Source organism: Nelumbo lutea, chromosome 1, assembly GCF_056320005.1.
Source record: "Nelumbo lutea isolate HS-2025 chromosome 1, American lotus-T2T, whole genome shotgun sequence".
NCBI classification, from domain to species: Eukaryota; Viridiplantae; Streptophyta; class Magnoliopsida; order Proteales; family Nelumbonaceae; genus Nelumbo; species Nelumbo lutea.
In genome coordinates, this window is record NC_142684.1 from 143,335,119 (window position 1) to 143,356,279 (window position 21,161).

At 37.0% G+C, this 21,161-nt stretch overlaps 1 protein-coding gene across 1 annotated transcript; it reads right to left on the minus strand.

Annotated features, from left to right (window-relative positions):
• Positions 1-2,948: 2,948 nt before the first annotated feature.
• LOC148878060 (anthocyanidin reductase ((2S)-flavan-3-ol-forming)-like) lies at positions 2,949-5,551 on the minus strand. Its single transcript, XM_088948389.1, has 6 exons — positions 5,067-5,551; positions 4,621-4,787; positions 4,217-4,417; positions 3,970-4,129; positions 3,441-3,654; positions 2,949-3,338 (listed from the first exon to the last, which is right to left on the minus strand). Exons 1-6 carry the CDS (start codon positions 5,197-5,199, stop codon positions 3,194-3,196), a joined length of 1,020 nt encoding a protein of 339 aa, XP_088804515.1. The 5' UTR covers positions 5,200-5,551; the 3' UTR covers positions 2,949-3,193.
• Positions 5,552-21,161: the final 15,610 nt, after the last annotated feature.

A 21,161-nucleotide genomic window follows, 5' to 3' on the forward strand; every position in this document is an offset into this window, starting at 1 on the left:
TATCTCACTCACACACCAATATGATTAAACGGAAAAAGTATGAACAGGCTCAAAGTAGATTTTTAATTTTCATTGTAGAGTTATAAACATTTAAAATGTCTAAAAATCCAGATTTTATACACCAATGTCAGTCTATAAATTAACATTAATTCCGAACTTCCACCTACCCCAACAGTACTTTTAGCCTACAGGCCCAAAAGTAAATGGTGTACATATAAACATCAATCATCCCATCAATGCTCAATTATCAAGAACCATAAACAAAATAGTCTCTGTAGTTTATATATATAAACATACCATCCTTTTTCAGAAAATAAAAACCATTCTTTTTGAAAACCATATCTTCCACGTGGTTAAAATTTTATAATTTTGTTTACTTTGTTTGTACAGTTTAATTTTAGGGTAAACTCTATATATCTTTTATTTCTCTCTCTGTTAGACTTCTTTACAGGTTAGGCTAGGCCAGGATTTATCTCTTTATTAGCAGGATACATTTAGGCCTGAGCCTCCTCCTATAAAGTCCAAAGCCTAGTCGGTGAATTGGGCAAAAGACTTTTTGTGTTTTTTTACTCAATAATTAAATTGATTTATTAATTTTAAATGACATCAAAATCGAAAAATATTGAAAGATCTCACTATATATTATATGACTTGAAAAAAGAAAAGGTGAAATAAGAAGCAAACGTATATTATATATTTTTCGCTTTTTATTATATATAATATTATTAAAATGAGGGCCCAGCCTGATAAAAAGTTGTACTTAATATTTTAGGCCCAAAACCGAAGCTTGCAGATCTAAAAGTCGGCCAAGTTACTTGGCCATGAAATACTAAACCTGACAAAGAATAAGTCGGCCAAGCTACTTGGCCCATGAAATTGCCCAGAAAACAGAAATCGCTCATTCTTTGATGTGTGAGTGATTGAGATTTCATCAGTCTTAATCATTTAACTTTTTTTTTTAATTCTAGAAAATGTAGGATGTAAAATGAGGTACCAAATAATATCTAAAACGGAGGCTGTCAATTATTACCTCGCACCCAAACTTTGAATATCCCTAATGGTATTAACCATTAATGAGCAATTATGTTTTCTCAAAGGAAAAATAAAATAAAATAAAACAAAATTGCCCATTATATCCCTAATGGTTAAGTGTGTAAATGGATGGAATTCGAATAAAATAAGATAATATCCAAATTCGAATCCGATTAGAAAAATTGATATTTGACCGACATTATAAATTAATATTTGAATTTGAATTTAATTAAATATTCAAATATTTAATTCAATTCGAATTCTACCAATTAATATTTTAGGTAATTAATAAGTATATAAAATAAATATTTTATTTATATAAATATATAAATTATTTATATAATTTAATTATTATATATAAATATATAAATATTTTATATATTATATATAAGAATTAAATAATAGATCGAGTTCAGATATTTATCGAATCAAATCAGGTCATATTTAAATTTGAATCTGATTAACTATTCAATATGTTCAATTATGTCGAATTTCAAATTCTAAGTCAAATTTTCAAATGCCGTTGGCACACATACTAATAGTGCTAAGTATGAGTGATTAAGATTTCCATCCGGTCTTAGTCATTGAACTTTTTTTTGGATAAATTGCCAAAATCTCCCCTGTCTGACTATCGCTGAAATCTCACCACAAGTTTGGTAATTGTCTAATCTCTCCTGAAATTTCGAACACAGTTATAAGTAGATTCTTCACCGATGAAAGCCACTATGCAATGTTGGTCGTAGTCATCTGGGTTTTGGGAGGGGTGGACTGACCATCTTAACCCTTGTCATTTTTGTACAAAATCGCCACCCTTATACTTAAACCCACATTCACTTATAAAAAGATAAAAAATAAAAAATAAAAAATAAACCCACATTCTCTTATATTTGTCGATTTTACCATTGCATTACGTAATGGTCCCTGATATTCTTTATCACCAATACTACAATCTTAATATTGACCATGTTAAATTTTGTTGATTTAATTGAAGCACCCATTTACAGCTCAAACGTGATGCTCTACTCCAAAGAACGGAATGTTCCAAGCAGGGTGGGCCACAAAATCTTAAGCCCGGTCCATTACCTCTTGAAAACTGGAGAAATAATTGATAGTGCAGAGAAGTGGAATAGAGTGGTAAAGAAGAGACAGAAAATTGAAACAGCTGATCAGAGAATGTTGACTGAGCGCCCCTTGTTGGATCCTTGGTAATAACAACTTCCTAATCTTTCTTGCTTCCTCTGTTTCAAATCATGTGCCATTGCCTTGATATCTAACGCTTACTTCAATAGGGCACAGGTTTATTGGTTATAGTTTCCCTCTCTAGATTACCTTGTTTTTTGTATTTTGCTCTGTAGGGAACTGATAAACAAGGAGTAATGGAATCTGCTCAGTGAAAGCATATATAATCTAGCACTGATAAAGGTCATCGGTTTTTTTGTTGATTGAGCTATTTATAGTTTGCATTGGAAATAAATTTTGCACCCAATTCAATTTTGAATCCATTTGTTTGGAACTATGGTATGTATGCAAGAATTGCATTTTTTTTTTTTTTTGTCTGCTTCTATGCTTATTAGCAATTTAAGTCTTGCAATATATATATATATATATATATATATGTAAGTGTGATGCAAAATTTATAGACCTTCCCCAACCTTGATTCTTTCTCATATAAAGTGGGGATTTTTTTAAGCACCAAATGAATACACATCACAGGGGGGAAGGGGATTAAGGGTGGTGAAGCATGTGCACATGAGATCCACTAACGCTATGTTTGGTTTGAAGGAAAGAGTAGGGAAATGAAGAGTAATCTATACAAGATTTATAAAGATTTCCCTTCTTTTCCTTTCCTTTCCCTACTCTTTCCTTCAAACCAAACATAGCCTAAGTCAACTTCAAAGCAAAAAGTAAAGCAAAAGTTACAATAAACCCATTTGCATAAAATTAATCTTTCCATGCCCTGATCACAACATACTTAGTCCAATACTTGGACGGAAGGAGAAAGACGTCCTAGAGAATAGAATAGCGGGGATGTTATTTATAACATAGATACGATGAGTGCTTACATCTCAGGCTAAGCCATATTCATAATTTCATACAGCACTAATGAACCAGCCCTTTGCACTCTTGGGCAAAAGAAAATAACGAAATTTCCTCTCTTAGTTTAGTTCTGAAGTAGTCCTTTAGTCTTGAAGTAGTCAACGCATTGATCGTAAATTTCTTCAATTCCATACTTGAAGCTGAAGCCTTCTTTAATGAGCTTCTCGGAAGGAAGGATCAGCTTGGCTTTTGTAGGGAAATCTCCAAAGCTGCAAGCAGTTATTAACATGAGCAACAAAGTACGTAGTACTGCCCTTGGACGGATGATTAAAACTTAAGAGTGTGTAAATAAGATGAGGGTAGGGACTCACTCAGTAGGGACTTTGTATTGGGGATATCTTTCGCTCAGGAACTTGGCAAGCTGAGTAACACTTGTGTTGATGGGGCAACATATGTATCGACCAGAAGCCATTTCATTCTCAGCTAAGAATATGTGGGCCCGACAAACATCTTCCACGTGTGCCATCGATATTGAACCTGATAGCATTTGCATGCCTTTCAAACCGTTGATCAGGAACTCGTTCCCTGTTAAAAAATGACAAGCATGCCACTGTGGTGAAACTGAAACCTTTCATTTCATACGAAATTAATGGAAACTAAATGGGCTTGGCCCAATCCAGATCCAAGCTCATAATGCTACGCAATTTAGGCCCAGGCTCACTACAAGAGAATCAGTGTCAGTGTCAGACTCAATTAAGGTCTGGTTGTGGTTGGGTAAGACAGGCACAGCTTAAACTGATGATGGATCCATGGACTGTACTAACATTTGCATCGTAAGTGCAACTCAGTCGGAATTGGACAAGAAGTTAAGACGAGAAAAATGTTGACTCAGCTACAGACCTGTGAGCAAGGACATGGCAAGGCAAGCACTGCTGGGTACGTCCAGGGTAAGAGATGGACCAGCCATGAGAGAAGGGATGATGGTAACGAGATCAATCTGGTTTTCTTGGGCGAATTTCCATGCTTCTTTTTCAGCTAGTGTCTTTGACACTGGATAACCCTGTAGATGCAGCAGAGGAGGTCATTAGCTAGAGTTCCTTTAATTAATACAAGAAGAAGGAACATAAGACAAGACAGAAAAAAATACCCAAGTCGGTGGCTTCTCTGACGTCAGGAACTCGGTATCACTCCAGCAACTCTCGTCCATTACGAGCCCTGTTCCAGTCTGCTTATTAATGGAAACAGCGGCTGCCGACGATGTCAAAATCACTCGTTTCACGGACTTTGATTTCTTGCATGCTGTTAAAACGTTTAGCACCCCTTGAATTGCTGGCTTGATCATGTCATTCTGTTTCAATCAACAACATTAATTTGGGATCGGAGTTTTAAACAATTCACTCTAAAATCCTTAATCTGTTATTAACTTGAGAAAAAAGAAAAGCAATACCGTTTCGTCATTGTTGTTGAGACAGAGCAGCTGTAAGTTGCCTCAAAAGGATACATATATATATATACAAAGAAAATAGCCCTAATCCAACGGCATCACATTACCTCAGGATCCGGAGAAGCAAAGTGGACTGGAGTAGCGACGTGGAAGACAACGTCGCATCCGGAGACAGCGGCATCGAAGCTCCCTTCATCAGTTAGGTCTGCTCGAAAGAGTTTTAATTCTCCCAAACTTTGGAACTCCAGGAGGTGAGAGACCTTCTTCAGGTTATCTACACAGTAACCCCGAAATTAAACAGAGTAGATAAGTAAAGTGTACATACATTAGTCTTCATTGTACCGTGAAGAACTTTTTAGTCAGAAATCATCTGTAATCAACGTTAAACCTTACCGGCCGAGACAGCCAAGAGACCACAAGAGCATGGAACTTCCTAGGCACTCTTGTGATCAAGACAAAAGGATAAAAAGCCAGAAACAGAGGAGGAGAAAAAACGTATAGAAACTTCGAAGAAAGGTAGAGCTAGAAAGAGGAGGGAAAGGAATAGACGAACCAGGGTCCCTGACAGTGGTGTTGACAGAATAGCCCTTCTCAAGCAATAATTTAACAAGAAGAGAGGCGACGAAACCGCTGCCTCCGACGACGCAGGCCGTCCTTTTTAACACCGTCTCCGGTTGCGTGGCCATGTTTCTACTATAATATAAATTTGCTTTTCTGTAAACTCGTGGACAGTTTAGACAACAAGGCCGAGAGATGTCTGCATCCTCGATACCACCAGCGTCCTTTAAATACACGGAATAAAAGTTGGGAGAAAAAGAAGAAAGAAGAAGGTGAGCACGTGATCTGCCAAACCCACCCGTAAATCAAAAATCGAAGTACTTTTGGCGATCAAATAGAAATTCGTAATGATGCTCTGATTCTAATAGGTTACTCCGGAAGTGTAGGGGAAAAACAAATCTCAGCGAAGAATAATATTTGTGTTACTATGTTAGTTGGGTTGTTGAGAGAATCGTAGTTCATCACGTGTTGGACCTTCTCAGGTGACGGTTAGGTGGTGCCATGTTTTCAGGGATCGTTTGGGGTGATCATGGGCCGGGCCGGGCTGGAATTTTGGCCCATATCCCAAAAAATTTTATACTTACCGATATGTCCTTCTGTTGGAGTGTTGAAGCTTTTGGATTGGCGGAGGAAAACATAGAGTTCGTTGGGCTTCTTGACGAGTTGGCTAGCAGGAGGGGCAGAGGAAGTACGAAGGCTGCTGAGGCCGAGGGCCACTGGAGTCCGAAGTGATGAAGGCCGAGGACTGGTGAGGTCTGCTCGAGGTTGGCCAATGCTGAATACCTGTGAGGAAGGCAACGTCAGATGCCTCGGGTGTTAACCCAAGGCGGGGACTCTAACGGTCAAATTAGTGAGCGCGTAGCCAAGAAGGCGGATGAAGTCCGAGGAGTTTGGATGAGGTCATCAGTAAACTAGAGAGCTAAAGAGCTTGGAGAGATGAGAATCTGGGGGCCCTTTACCTTGGTGGAGTCGTGCCCTATTTATACTTGGGGTCGCTTGGTGGCGGACGGACGCGGATGGTCAGGATGTGATTCGGCCCTGAGCAAGTGGTCATTAAAGCTCGCTACATGTGGTCATGCCATTGGTCCCATGTTGGGGGCACCGACTTCCACCCTGCCAAGCGCGCTGATTGGCTCCACCATCAACCACGTGTCAACATGCTAATGGTCCTACCTAAAGCGCCTACATCATTTGCCCCCCACTCTCGAGGCTGCGGTGGAGGTCTTAGCTAAGGACCTCGGGTTTGGTTGAAGAGAGTGTCGTTCTTGCTGGAAGGTAGGAATGGCAACAGGGCGGGTATGGGGCGGGGCACCCCCCTCCCTGTCCCCGCCCTGAAGTCAAGATACCTTGCCCCGTACCTGCCCCGTCCCCAGTGATGTGGACGGGTTCGGGGCTAAGGCATCCATTCCCCATCGGGATGGGGAATCCCCGAATTTTCCCCGCTCCAAGGCAATTATTTAAAAATTATCTATTTTATGGACAATTTATACATAGGATATAGGAATTTGGGGGTATTTTAGAATTGAATTATAATACTTTAGGGGTAATTCAAAAATAAAATTATGGGATCCTAGGATTTTAAGAATTTATGGAAAATTTAGATATATTTTAAATATCAATATTAAACTTAGAGATATTTTACTAATTTACCTTGCCCCGTCCCCGCCCCAGTTTTATAGGGTAAATTGCCATCCCTATTGGGAGGTGATAAGTGGCATTCTAGGGCGAGGACTTCGGTTGTAGCCAGGCTAGAGAGAGCAGTATTCGGGCACGAAGGTGCTGGTCCCGATTTCAGAGTTATTGAGGATAGCCTGGCCTAGGTGCATGGAGACGTTGGCTAGGACCGAGGCCTCGTTGGAGGTGATCTAGACTATGAGCGCATGGACGTCATCCTCAGCTTTGAGGGTTTCCGTTAGCTATTATGCTAATTCTGCTCATTGAGGAGGTTGTTGGCTTCGGCTTCAAGGAGCTCGATACTGTGTTTCCTACGAGTATGAGGTGTGCGTACCCCCAGTCGTGTGCTTCAAATGAGTTGATGAATTCGTGCGCTGGCCAGCCATTGGCTTCTGGCCGGTCACCACTATGTGAGGTGTAGACTGCAAATGAGCGTGTCATGGCCACGCACGAGATGATTTCTGGCATCAGGTGTTTTTGCGCGCGTGAAGGGTCTCGACGTTGAAGGTCTGGGCCATACCCGAGATGGGCATTAGGTCGTAACCATACACGAGACGGTGGTGGTGTACTTTTGCATCCGGTGTAGAGAGCTGGTCGTTCAAGTCAATTTGGTGGAGAGCTGAGTTGAGTCCCTAGCGGCGGAAGAAGTTTTGATGTGGGATGGCCTCAGCTTCGAGCTGAGTTGAGTCTCTTTCTCATTGGTAAGCATCGGTTAGCTTGTGCTTGCACAAGGATGTCACTGACCGCTAGGGACTTGTTGCTTGAGAAGGCCCAGTGCTAGAGAGGGCGTTGGCAAGGGCCCATTCAGCAAACAGGCATCGAAAGGGTGCCTCGACCAGGAGGATGCATCGACGAGGAGGGTGCCTCAACCAGGCTGCCTATAGGGGTGGCTGAGGTGGTTACTTGCTGCGTTGCTTAGAGGATTCTTTCGTTGACTATTGCACTTCCACTACTGGTTACTTGTCATGCCGTCAGTTTGTGGCTTCTACACCAGGTGGGCGAACGTGAAGTTGCAAGCATCTGAGGTGGTACTGCCCTGAGCTGAGGTGTGGTTGTCACCCAAGGTGATGTAGCGAAGTGAGCCTAAAGAGTCATCGGCGAGCGGCTAAGGAAGACATGTTCGAGGTCTCAGTTGCCTTCATCGAAAGCTTAGGTGTTTATACCCGCCGAGGAGGTATAACTGTCTGAGGGTCTACTTGCTGGGCAAGAGTGGACGTTGTGAGCACTTGCTTTGTGTTGCCCGGCGTGGAATTTTTGCATATCTTGTACCTTTGTTGCGGTTACGTTTCTTCTGTGTGGGGGTTAGTGCCCCCTTCCGAGAGGTCTTAAGTTCCAAATATTTCATCACTCAATAACCCATTTGTTCGAGCACCCAGGTGGGTAGGGCCAAGGCCGAGCTTCATTGCCGTAAACATGGGGCCCCCTTCCTTAGCGAGAAGGAAAGGGAGGCACACGCCATAGCTCTCCTGGACACCCTTCCTATGGGGGACAGGGCACTTGAGCTTGTGCGCGGCCAAGGCTATATGGAGCCCGCCGGTGGTAAGGACCACCTTGGCCTTAACAAGGTGGCATTGTTCCCTTCAACATGTCTGTTCTTCCATGAATTGTGCCAAGCGGGGGGCCAATGCCAGTTCTTGAGCCTGGATGAGAATTTGCTCGCTTAGAGGGTCTCTCCAAGGTTGAGGCCAAAATCAAGGGCCACCCCATTAGCTACGGTCGAGATCCAATGGGTCCCTGTTGAAAGGGGTGAGCAAGCATGTGACCTCTAGCAGGCCGTATGCCTTGGGCCGACATAAGGTCTAGGTGTTTAACCTCGATGAAGGTTGTATACCATGGCCAAGTGGTCGTCCGAGGGCTTGTGGCCTCCAGAGGGTCGTATGCCATGGGTCATCGTCCAGTCCGAGTGTGTAACCTTGGTGAAGATTGTATGTTGTAGCTAACTGATAGACCGAGGTGGGGGACCTGGCGACAAGGCATATGACCTCCGTGGATCGTGTGCCATGGACCGAGGTCCAGTACGAGTGTGTAACCTTGGAGAAGGTTGTATGCTGCGGAAGGTCGCTCGATCGATACGAGAACGTATACACTAAGGCTTTGAGGCGAGGTAAGAGAAACTTACTTTGTTACAAAATGTTTACATGGTCAGTCGAGGCCGAGCTTGTGGCTACATGGTCCGGCCTGTGGGAATGCCCAAGGCCGAGTTGTTGGTGATAAGTGATTACATCTGTTGTTGTTGTGGCGAGGTGATGAGGTCACTGTCAACGTACTGCTTCAATTTTCCACGACAGATGAGAGACTCGATCTTGTCTTGGTGGTCGTAATAGTCCTTGGTGTTGTGGCCGATGTCGTGGTGATACGTGCAGTATTTTGCTAGGTCACCCCTCTTGGGGTTCCTCTTTCTCTTTCCGGGCCACTTCATATACTCCTCCTCTCCTACTTGCACGAGGATGTGTGCTCGAGTGGAGTTAAGTGGCGTGTACTGGTCGTAGGATGAGGCCGACGGCTTCCTATTGTCGTCAGCACCGCGGTTATCTCCGTGTCGGTGGTCACCATGGTTGTGATCGGCCTCTCCACCTCGGGGCTCGCCCGACCAAGTCTTCCTTGGTGATGATGTACTTCTACGCCTTTCTCAAAAATCCTGCCTTCATTCTGAGTAGTGTCTTGTCGATAGAGCCCTTAAGGGTCAACCTAGGGAGGAGGCCTTGGATTGCTGCAAGCATGGAGACCATGGGATTGAGGTCGCAAACCTCAAGCTCTTATTTCTTGAAGCAGTCGATGTAGAACAGTAGGCTCTCGCCATGTCATTGTCAGATGGTCATGAATGAGACGACGCACTTCTGGCATCGTCAGCTGCTAATGAAGTGGGCGAGGAAAAGATTGGCGAATTGGTCCCAGGAGCTGATGGAGCAAGGCGAGAACCCAGAAAAGTAACGCTAAGATACCCCCTTGAAGGTTGCCTAGAAAGCTTGGTACATTAAGGCGCCGGAGTACCCATACAGGAGCATGAGTGCCCGGAAGCTCTCCAGGTGTTTGTCTGGATCCGAGGTTCCATCATAAGTCTCTAGTGTGGGAGTTTTGAAATGATGTGGAAAAGGTTCCAAGGTGATGGCGGCTGTGAAGGCGTCCATCTTGGTTGAGGGGTGTTGACTTGTTGAGGTGTCACCTCGTTTCTCCTTGACTTGCCAAATTTTGTCTTTCACCACACCAAGTTGTGCCTACAGGTCGGCGATCTTCTGGCTGCTAGGTATCTCAACCTCATCCTGGTCTTCTCAGCAACGGGATGAGCCAGCTACGTCTTGGTTCTTTTTGGCTCGTTGGTCGTTGAGGTATTCTCGGATGTCTAAGGTGCAAGCTAGAGAGACGAGGCATTGTTTCTCAGCCCTTAGAGGGGTTTATGGTGGTCCGATCGCCCGCCTTCGTCTCGAGGGCTCTCTTGTCTGTGATGGTGTTCTTGGCTTTGGCGGTGGTCACGAGACCGTGCTGAATCGTTCTCCCATCAGTTGGGAGGTCAAAGGGTCCTTGGCGGCTAACCCACACTTTGGCTGCTCTTGCCGAACTTTGAGGGGTTGGCCTGGGTAGGTCCGATAGGTTGCTGATCTGGTGGAGCTCGCGAAGAGCGTCCACGGTGGTACCCTAGGCTTCCCGCAAGGTGGCCACCTTGCAGGCGGCCTCCCGCCGATCACCACACCTCGTCTAGCCTTTGCAAGATGTCATCAAGCTGGTTGAGGACTTTCTAGACTGTTGGTTCTAGCAATTTCGCGGAAGTTGAGTTGTACATTAGGGGAAGTCTTGGTAGTCATTCCCATAGATGGCACCAATTGTTGATGCTTGGATTGGCCGAGGACAATTCATTTTGCTTCCTAGACGAGCTGGCTAGTGGGAGGGGCCGAGAAAGTCCAAAGGTTATTGAGGCTGAGGCCGATTACCTACGAGGAAGGGAACGTTAGAAGCCCCGGGTATTAACCCAAGACGGGGATCCGACGGTCAAGTTAGTGAGGGCGTAGCCAAGAAGGCAAATGAGGTCGCTAGTAAACTAGAGAGCTAGAGAGCTTGGAGAGATGAGAATTTGGGGGCCCCTTACCTTGGGGGGGTCATGCCCTATTTATACTTGGGGTTGCTTGGTGGCGGATGGTCACAGATGGTCAAGATGTGATCCAGCCCTGGGCGGGCAGTCACCCGAGCTCGTCGCGTGTAGTCGCGCCATTGGTCCCGCATTGGGCACTAACCTCTGCCCTACTAGGCACGCCATTGGCTCTACTCTCGACCATGTGTCAACACGCTAATGGTCCTGCCTAAAGCTTCTACATCAATTAATTTTGAATCTAGTCATTTATGCGGCAGAGATCAATTCAGAAATCACAATATGGGAGTCCCTCCTAACAAAAGTTGTCCCAATCTGTGGCGGAGCCATGATTTTTTTTGGAGGGGGTGGGCAAGTTAAACAAGAAAATGAAATAGGGACCAGAAGAGTGAAGAGAAATGGAGTGGGAATGTTTGAATTTATTATGGATTCTTTTAAAGAAAATAGTAAACAAATATTTTTATTTTGGGAGTTGGAGAGTTAAAGAATGATCCTTAACATTTCAGTTGGGGAAAAGGCCCCACTTTACTACGTTTTTAACCCAGGCTCCACTTAATAGCTATATAAATGATGGCTTTAATAAAAAGTTTGGGGGCCAAGGATGAAGGACCCCCACCAATATACTTTGCTCTGCCCCTAGTCTCAATACTCTTCAAACATGACCTGTGTCCCCACATCTCACCATAAATCTGGGATCCACCCAATGTTTTAAAAACCGATCCGGAGGTATATATGTATATATACATGTACAAATATATCTATTACCAATAAATAATGTTTTAGATATGATATATGTATTATTTTATATTTAGTTTATGTTTTTAATTTAGTTTAATTTTTTATTTATAAAAATATTAAAAATTATGTTTTATACCAAAGAGTGTTTTTTTTTCACGAAAATAGTGGGTCAAAGCACCTATGGCCCCTTGGGACACATAGATCATAAAAAGTTACCCAAAATAAAAATAAAAAAAATATCACCTCAATCAGACATCAAAGTGCAAGGTTATGGCCTCCCGAAGTTCGCATACATAGTTAGTATGCAACCCACGACCCGATCACTGTGTTGATTGGGTCAATGGTCCAATCATCCAGATCGAATTGCTTCACATTTCTTCAGGTTTTACTTGAATCAAACCTAAAATCTTGACTGGATGATGGTTCAAGTGGTTTAAATGGCTAGAAAACAGTAGATTCACCACATGTGAGATGTGGGGATGCTGCACCACACATTAAGATTGAGATCCCTTATCATGGAAGTCTTCCATTTCCATTGAGTTCATATTGGCGCCCCACATAGACACCCCACATGCACATCTCAGCATGCATTGGGAGGAATATGATCTGTTCCTCACACATGGGTGCCTCATAGGCACATACACCGTGCGGTGGGAACATTTCCCGTGAATAATAACTTATAAGTACGAGAAATATTCCAAATGCATGGTAGGATGTGCGTGTGAGGTCGGTGTGAGATGCTTGTGAGAGGAGCAGATCCCCTCTCGCATTGGAAACATCTCTTATATTTGTCATTGGGAGATGTTTGGGATATACTATAGGGAACCAATGTGAACTTTTTGGTCTCATGGAGAAGGGCTTAAATTTCTCGTGACTACTCAGTCCAGACCCTGTGGGGAACAAAGATGTTATTTATTATAGATTGAGACTAGAGAAGTAACCTGTGCTCACCACGGGAGTGAGAGATAAAATAAGATGTTAAGTAAAAGTTGATAGGGTTATTACATGTAAATTATCTACTACTTACCAATTTGATAACTTAGAATTGTCTATTTTTAACTCATGCAAATGTATAAAACAAAGAGGACTTTACTTTTTGACATGAGGTCTATAAGGGTTGCTCACAAACTTACTTGGGACATGAATATTTATAAATCCACACCAATTTCTTAGGTTGTGCTTGGTTTGAAGGAAAAAAAGTAGGTAAATGAAAGAAAAGATAAGGAAACCTTTACAAACTTTGTATAGGTTTCTCTACTTTTCCTTTCCTTTCCCTACCTTTTCCTTCAAACCAAACATACCCTTAATGTAATAAATGCATAGCAAAAGGCACTATCAAAGGTTTTTGATTAATTTCTAGGAAGTTGAATGAATTATAAAAAGGATAAATGTTGCAACCATCTAAAATTAAAATTACAAATCTTAATAAAAATTTTCATAAAAAATAAAACAATGTTGCACATGATGACAAGTACTTAAGTCAGGTCATGGTAAAACAAAATAATTCATCTTCCAAAATTAGGAATCATAAGGGGAAGACAGAATCCATTTTCTTGTACTTAACCTATAGAGCACTCGTCAAATAAATATATTAACAAAGTTTTTGAAAAGTTCAGATTTTGTTATATTTGAACTAATAAGTTTAGAACAAAGCAATAAAAAGATATACCCAAATGAAAGCAGTGGTTAAATTGTTCTCTGCATCCAACTTCTTACATCGGTTAAACAACTAAGCGGCTATTTGGCATAAGTACGTTTAAGGGCCGATTCGTTTCTTAAAGAATTGGCTAACGGTTAAAAAACATTTTGGGACCATTTTAACCCAATCTGTTTGGTTCTGTTTCATGCCACATCAACACTGTAAAACTTTTCAACCGGAATCGACTGTGAATGCAAGTCGTTTCTCCTTAGTGTTTTTTTGTGGTTCACATTATCCCATGCATACACAAACATGTTCTAATCTAACGGTTACAGATTTGCATATAACAAAAATATATTGAAATCTATTCAATATTCAGCTAAAGAAAATTACAAATTTTATTAAAAAGTTATTACATATATAAGTGATTATTAAATAGATATTAATCACTAAAAATAATAATTAAAATGTTATTATACAATTAAAAATAATATTAAAAACTTGTATTTTTTTAGGGAAAACTAAGATTAGGGATGGCAATTTCACGGGAATTTTTGGGTATCCTACCCATCCCAACCCTAATGGGACCCGTTTATCAAAACCCTATAGGGTTTGGGTTTTGACTTTAAGGTATACGATACTTGATACTTAGAATGCATAAATATGAACCTATCATATTATATATCATGCACAAATTTATAAATTTTAAGTACTAAAATAATTATACTATTATTAATATTTTTTGTATAAATTTCTTGGAATTAAAATCATAATTTGATGTAAATTTGGATTTGATAGACTGTTTATTTTATTTGGTTATAAAATGCTAATTTTAAATATTACTTTTTTTAATTTTTAATTGGAACTTTTAATCATATATATGTATTGATTGTTTTGATGAACACAAAAGTTAATAAAATTTATTTTATTTCATTAAATAACACAAAAGGCGAGATAGCTTAGTGGCTTAAAGTAGTGCTAATAGTGTGTGATCTAGCAGCTCCAACTCAAGGTTCAAAGTATTGATACGATACGTATTTCGGTCGTATCATATCGGTAGATAGAAACGACTGATACACACTTTTTTTAGTTTTTTTTCAAAGTTTGGTTTTTGGGAAGCTTATAAGATGTTTTTTATTATTAAAAAAACTTGGGGGTCCGAAACGAATACGATACGCCCGATATTGGGAATATCTTTCGTTCAGCAATTTGACAAGTTGAGGGACGCTTGGGTTGGTGGAGCTACAAATGTATCGACCAGAAGCCCATTCCTTTTCGACTAAGAAAATGTGGGCCCGACAAATATCTTCTACGTGTGATATTGAGATTGAACCTACTAGCATTTCCAACTCTTTCATAATGTCGATAAGGATCTAGTTGCCTGTGATGAAATGGAAAATTGAAGTTGTGGGTTCACAAAATTGTATGAATAATATGTTTTCAATGTGTAGCTACAAGGACTCTGATGTGGGTGTGAGGACAAATTATATGAGGAAATCCGATGTATTATTATTCTTCACGAGGTGAGAGGCTCTCAAATAAACATAAAGAAAAGAAACTAAAATGATAGAAATAAATAAATAAAAAGAAGTCATAGTTGTTTTGTGAATCCAATTTCCTCTTCGCCGAATCCCACCCACTTGATATCACTTGAAAGCCTTGCATTGGAAGTATCTCCCATAGAATGAAAACATACAAATATAGGTGTCGTGCAGTTGCAATCATGGTTTTTAAAACCGATCCAGCAATTGAACCGGTGAGGGTCCGATTACCAAGTTGAATGATCAGACAATACGACCAAAACAGTTGGCCCGCTTTGAAAAAAAAAATTAAAAAAAATTAAAAATTTGAATAATGGTTAAAATCGTTCAAATAGTTAACCGGCCTAATCAGCAGTTTGCTGACCCAAATCAACGGTTTTGGGAAAAAAAGCAGTTTTGGGAAAAGACAGAACTAATCAGATGACCAATTCCCAGTTTTTCTAGTCTGACCGTCCAATCCAATCCAATTTTGAAAACCATGGTTGCAACTTGCACCGTGTTATGAGGAGAAAATCCGAATTCTTGTCTTGTTACCGGATTTTCAATGGATTGGGAGTACTCTCTCCTTTTTGGAATAGGAAATTTGAATTGTTGGAGTTATTCTCTCAATTCTCTCATTCCTACTTGTTATCCATTTACATTGAGCATGTATATTGTTGGAAATCAAGGTTTTTCCTATAATGTTTATTAATTACTTAGAATCAGATAGAATTTACTGTATGTTTAACTTGTTCCCTTTCATTTGTACGAGAAAAACATAGGGATTCATTTCACCAACATGACATAAACGATAGACCTAAAACCAAGCGATAGACTAATGTGCTTAGTGTCATTTTGGTCTTCGAATTTTAAAATATGATAATTCAGTACCTGAAGTTTCAAAATGTGACAATCTAATACCTGCCATTAACCCGTAGTTAATTTGTCATTGACATTTGAAAAAGACAAAAATGCCCTTCAAGTGTCATTTAATTTTCTTTATCAATCATCCAAACATTGACAAAACATTAATAGTTCCAAATCCTTGCTTTCTCCATTCAAGAAAGTTGGGGTTACATTTGAGAGGCATATGGTGACCCCAACTTTCTTGAATAGAAGAGGCAAGGATTTGAGACTATTAACTTTTTTGTCAATGTTTGGATAGTTGATCAAGAAAATTAGATGACATTTGAAGGGTATTTGTGTCTTTTTAAAATGTCACTTAATAGTTGATTAATAGCTAATTAACGACAAATACTGCTTTGTCACATTTTGAAGCTTCAGGTATTGAATTGTCGTATGTATTTTAAAGTCCATGGACCAAAGTGACACTAGACCCAAAGTACAGGGCACTAATCGAGAATTTTCCCTACTTTTTTAGTAATAAAAGAAAATCTATATCTATGTATCTATATATCGTGTGTGTGTGTGTGTGTATATATATTTTTTTGAATCTTTTATTTTTTTAATTCCACATAATTATCAACCCATTAAGCAAACAAAGAAATCACATAGGCTTAACTATTTCTAACATCCTTAAAGAAAGAGGCTTTGCTTTTCTAATGTTTAGCCAAGTGGTGCCACTTTCCCTCACTTTCTCCTAAATTATCTCTAACTCTTATTTATCTCTTAAATCATCTCTAGTTTAGTACATAGATTATCTCCTAAACTATTTCTAATTCCAATTTATCCTATCCTCCACTTTTTATCTATATCTATCTAAAGAAAATTTCAATTAAAAAAATTCAGATTATTTAAATATCATAACAAAATTACATAATAAATTTAAAATATTTATTCAAAACACAAAATTAATTATAATAGATTTAATAGTATTCATATTATTGATAACTCTATATTTTTAAATAATTCATCATTAAATTATGTAGTAACAATATAAATTATAGTTTTATGAACTATTCAATTTAAATTCTATTCAAATAATAAAAATTTAACATAAAAAACAACATTATTTAAATATTTCAATAACTAAATATCTTAAATAACAAAACATTAAAAATAGACAAATAATTATATAAAAATATTTAATATTATGTAATAAAATTCAAATAATAAATATTGTAAATATTTTACATATTATTTAAATATTTAAATAACAAAACATTTAACATGACAAAATTTAAATAGCTAAAATAACAAAATTATGTAATAAATTTAAGAAATTTCTTAAAAGTAGAAAACTAATTATAATGGATTTCATAATATTCATATTAATAATAATTTAATATTTTACAAAATTAACAATGAATTATGTAATAATAGTATAATTCTAATTTTATGGATTATTAAATTCAATAAATAGTTAATATTTTAAAAATTAAATAATAATATTATTTAAATAACTAAATAATATTATAAATAACTAATTTAACTTATATAAATTAATAATTATAGAAAATACATTTCAAAAAATGAATACTTATAAGTAATAATTTTACAATAATAGTGTATATTCATTATATATTTATATATAATAAAATTAATATTTATTTTATTTTCAGTAATTATTTGTTGTACTTTTTAATAAATATGTTTTCAATAATTATTTTTGTTTTTTTTATTTAACAGAAAATTGTGAATTATTATTAGAGATTAAACAACTATTATTTAAATTTTGAAATTTAATTTGTCGTACTTATTGTATTTTTCGTTATAAATTTATTTTTAGTACTTATATATTTTTTGGAATTTATAGTATAACATTTATTATAGATTAAACTATTATTTGAGATTACACTATTTATTGGCTAATTTAACATATTTTCAGTATTTATTGTATTTTATTATATATCTATTATATTTTCATTATAATTTTATTTTTAATGATTGTGTATTTTTGCTATAAATTTTCAATAATTATTAGAGATTAAACTATCGTTATTTATTAGAGATTAGACTATTAATATAGTTAGAATTAGGAGTGTTTAAGTATTGGTTTAGTTCAGTTGCAGGTTGTTTTGGCAACCAAATTGACCTGGTCAAGTCGGGAGTTTGTCTCTCGAATTTGGTTAACCATTAGTAAAAACCTACTAACTCAAGTTGTATCGGTTTGGGTCTATTTTTGGTTTGCTTTGTTTGTTCGAAATACTTAAACTTAAAAAATTAATTTTTAATTTAATAAATTACAATGATATTATTAAAAAATAAATTAGAAAACTTAAATTAATGATATGAAATATTTTAGACTAAGAAATGTGGGAATTTTTCCACATTCCCATATTAAAAAATTAAATTTAAAATATTATATTTATTTATTTATGGTCGAGTCGGTTCAATTTTGGTCGTTTTATAAATGACCAAATTGAAACTGACCTAATTTGGTTGGGTTGGAAAGTTGCTAAGCCAAAACCTGTTGGAAATACTAGAAAACCGACCAATTTAGGTTGAGTTCAATCAGATTGGTTATTAAAAAAGTTAAAATATAAAACAATTATATACTCTTATGTATTTCTATTATTTAACTTTTTCTTAACAAGGCTCGTGCATCGTACGGGTCCCTGCTAGTATATACTACAATAGAAACATGTTACGTCATGGACTGAGATTTCTCCCTTACCCCAGCGGAGAACTCTTAGTCCCTATTCATTTTAGCCTTCCTTGCCTCCTCGTGAAGTCACCTTATAAAAATTTAATATTAAAAAAATATTATTTAAAAATTTCAATAACTAAATATTATAAATAACAAAATATTAAAAATACTTAAATAATATATATAACAAAATATTTAATATTATATAATAACTTTAAAATAACTAAAATTTAAATAATAAAAATATTTAAATATTTTGCATTTTATCTATATATTTAAATAACTAAATATTTAATAATGAATATTTAACATAACTAAATTTTGAATAGACAAAATAAAGAAATTATTTAATAAACTTAAAAATTTTAATTAAAGTAGAAAATAATTATAATAGATTTCATAATATTTGAATTAATAATAATTTTGTATTTAACAAAATTAATAACGAAATTATGTAATAATAGTATAACATAATTTTATGGATTATGAAATTCAATAAATATGTAATATTGAAATGACTAAATAATGATATTATTTAAATAGATATATAATATTGTGAATAACTAATATTACATATTTTAAATATTAAAAAATTAATAAATGAATCATATCTGAAATATTATTTTGAAACAAATAAAAAATATTAAATAAAGAAAATAATACATTTAATAATATTTGATTATAGGAATATGAAATATAAATAATTTAAAGTTTTTTAAATATCATTGAAATAATGAAAAATAGATTAACTTTCAAAAAATGTTTTTAATAGATATTAAAAAATATAATAATAATTGCTATATCACTTAATAATTCTATAAAATAGTTTTAGAAAATTGATATTTGTTCTAATCATTTTAAAATCTTAATATATATTTATTATATATTTTATATATACTAAAAATTATATTTATTGTATTTTTAGTAATTACTTATTATACTTTTGTGATAAATATGTTTTCAATAATTATGTATAAATTTATTTTTTGTTTATATTTTGTAATAAAAATTTTCATTAGTTATTGGAAATTAAACTATTGTTATTTATTATATATATATATATATATGAAATTATTAGTTTATCTAAAATTAGGAGTGTTCACAGGTTGGTTCGATTCATTTGTACATTGCTTGGTCAACCAAATTGACTTAGCTAAGTTGGGGACTTGGTCATATGAAGCCAACCAAACATTAGTGAAAACTATCCAACTTGGATTATATTAGTTTGTGTCAGTTTTCGTTTGGTTGGTTGGTTCAAAAGATTTAAATTTAAAAAATTAAATTTAGAAATTCTAGTGGTATTTAAAAAAAATAAATTCAAATTTACAATATAAAATATTTTTGACTAAGGAATATGGGAATTTTCCCACTTATATATATATATATGGTTGGATCAATTTGGTTTTTGTTAGTTTACAAATGGCCAAATCGAAATTGAGTGGGTTGGGTTGGGTTGAGGGTCAATCCAATCCTAAGTCTCAATTCTCAAGCTTAAGCTTGGTCCAATTTAAGGTTAAGTTGAGGTTATCAACTTAGCCCAAATCAACCTTAACTAAGCATCTCGGGCTTAGGGATGTCAATTTTTACCCTACTTGGTGGGGTATCCACACCTACCCACCTCAATGGGGCGGGTTTTTTTTTTTTTTTGAAGGATGGGTTTGGGGCAAGTCAAGTTTTGGAATTCCACAACTCGTATGTTACAGGTAGGGTATGGTATTAAGCTAAACCCGATCCCCTCAACCTGCATATTGTTTGAAAGAATATAAACTTCGTGTACTAGGTGTTGAATTTAATAATGTTTTGAATTAGATATAAAGGATAATTGATGGTTTTATGTGTTCTTTTACATTTTAATCAAATTATTAGAAATTTTGTTGTTTATTTATGTTATTTTATTTATTTATTGCTTTTATATAGAAAGAAATAATAGGAAATTATATGCGGGTTTTAAAACCAAACCACCCCCATTGAATATAGAGAGGTTTTTGCACTTTCATGTACGGGGAGGGTTTGGATTCTCAAAATCCAATCCACTAGGTGGGTAAAGTCTAGAATTTACAAAACCCTCATTGAACCCACTATGTTGCAATCCCTGCTCGAGTTAGGCTTGGGCTTAGGCATATTGAATTTTGTAGCTCAAATCCAACCTGTACAAAAGCTTTGATCGGGTTGGGTTTGAATTGGATACACCCAATTTGCACCCCTGGCTCTACTTGAAACTAGTCCCAACTATTTTATTAAAAAGAGCCTGGTGAGAAAGAGTCCGCATTCTGTGCATCCGTGGGTGCTTTGGACGCGTGAACCTGCGAATTGGAAAAGGACATGTCGTCATGCTAATGTTAACGTGTCACGTCTGTTTGGGTGTTAACATGGTCTGATCGGTTCAATCGGATAGAACCAGTTGCGACACCAAAGCTCACCGAACCCTTTTTCCATTGGTGGCGACATCCTTTCTTCTCCTTTCTTCTCCTAAAAACTTCATACAATACCAAGAAAGCGAGCCAGCACCACCATCTTTGCAACTTAGTTGCCATTCCCGTCGCAATCCAAAAGACGGAGGACAGGAACAAAACCTCCAGAACAGAAAAACACTACAAGAAAAACCGGCTAAGCCGGCGGTTGTAAGACGGCAGTCATAAGAAACACTGGCCTTGATGCATCAATGGTGGCCGTTTTATCATAACTGCCACCATTGAATTAAACCGAAGAAATGGTTAAAACAGGGTGGCGGTTCAGTGAACTAAACCGGCGGTATTTGCATTGAACCAGCCGATTCAGTGATTAAAACTGGTTCAATGCTTTCCCTCCATTTCTAAAATCACATGGAGCCGCGCGATTTCTACGAGCAATATAACTCCACTTCCCTACTTTCTCTCCTGTACAACTAT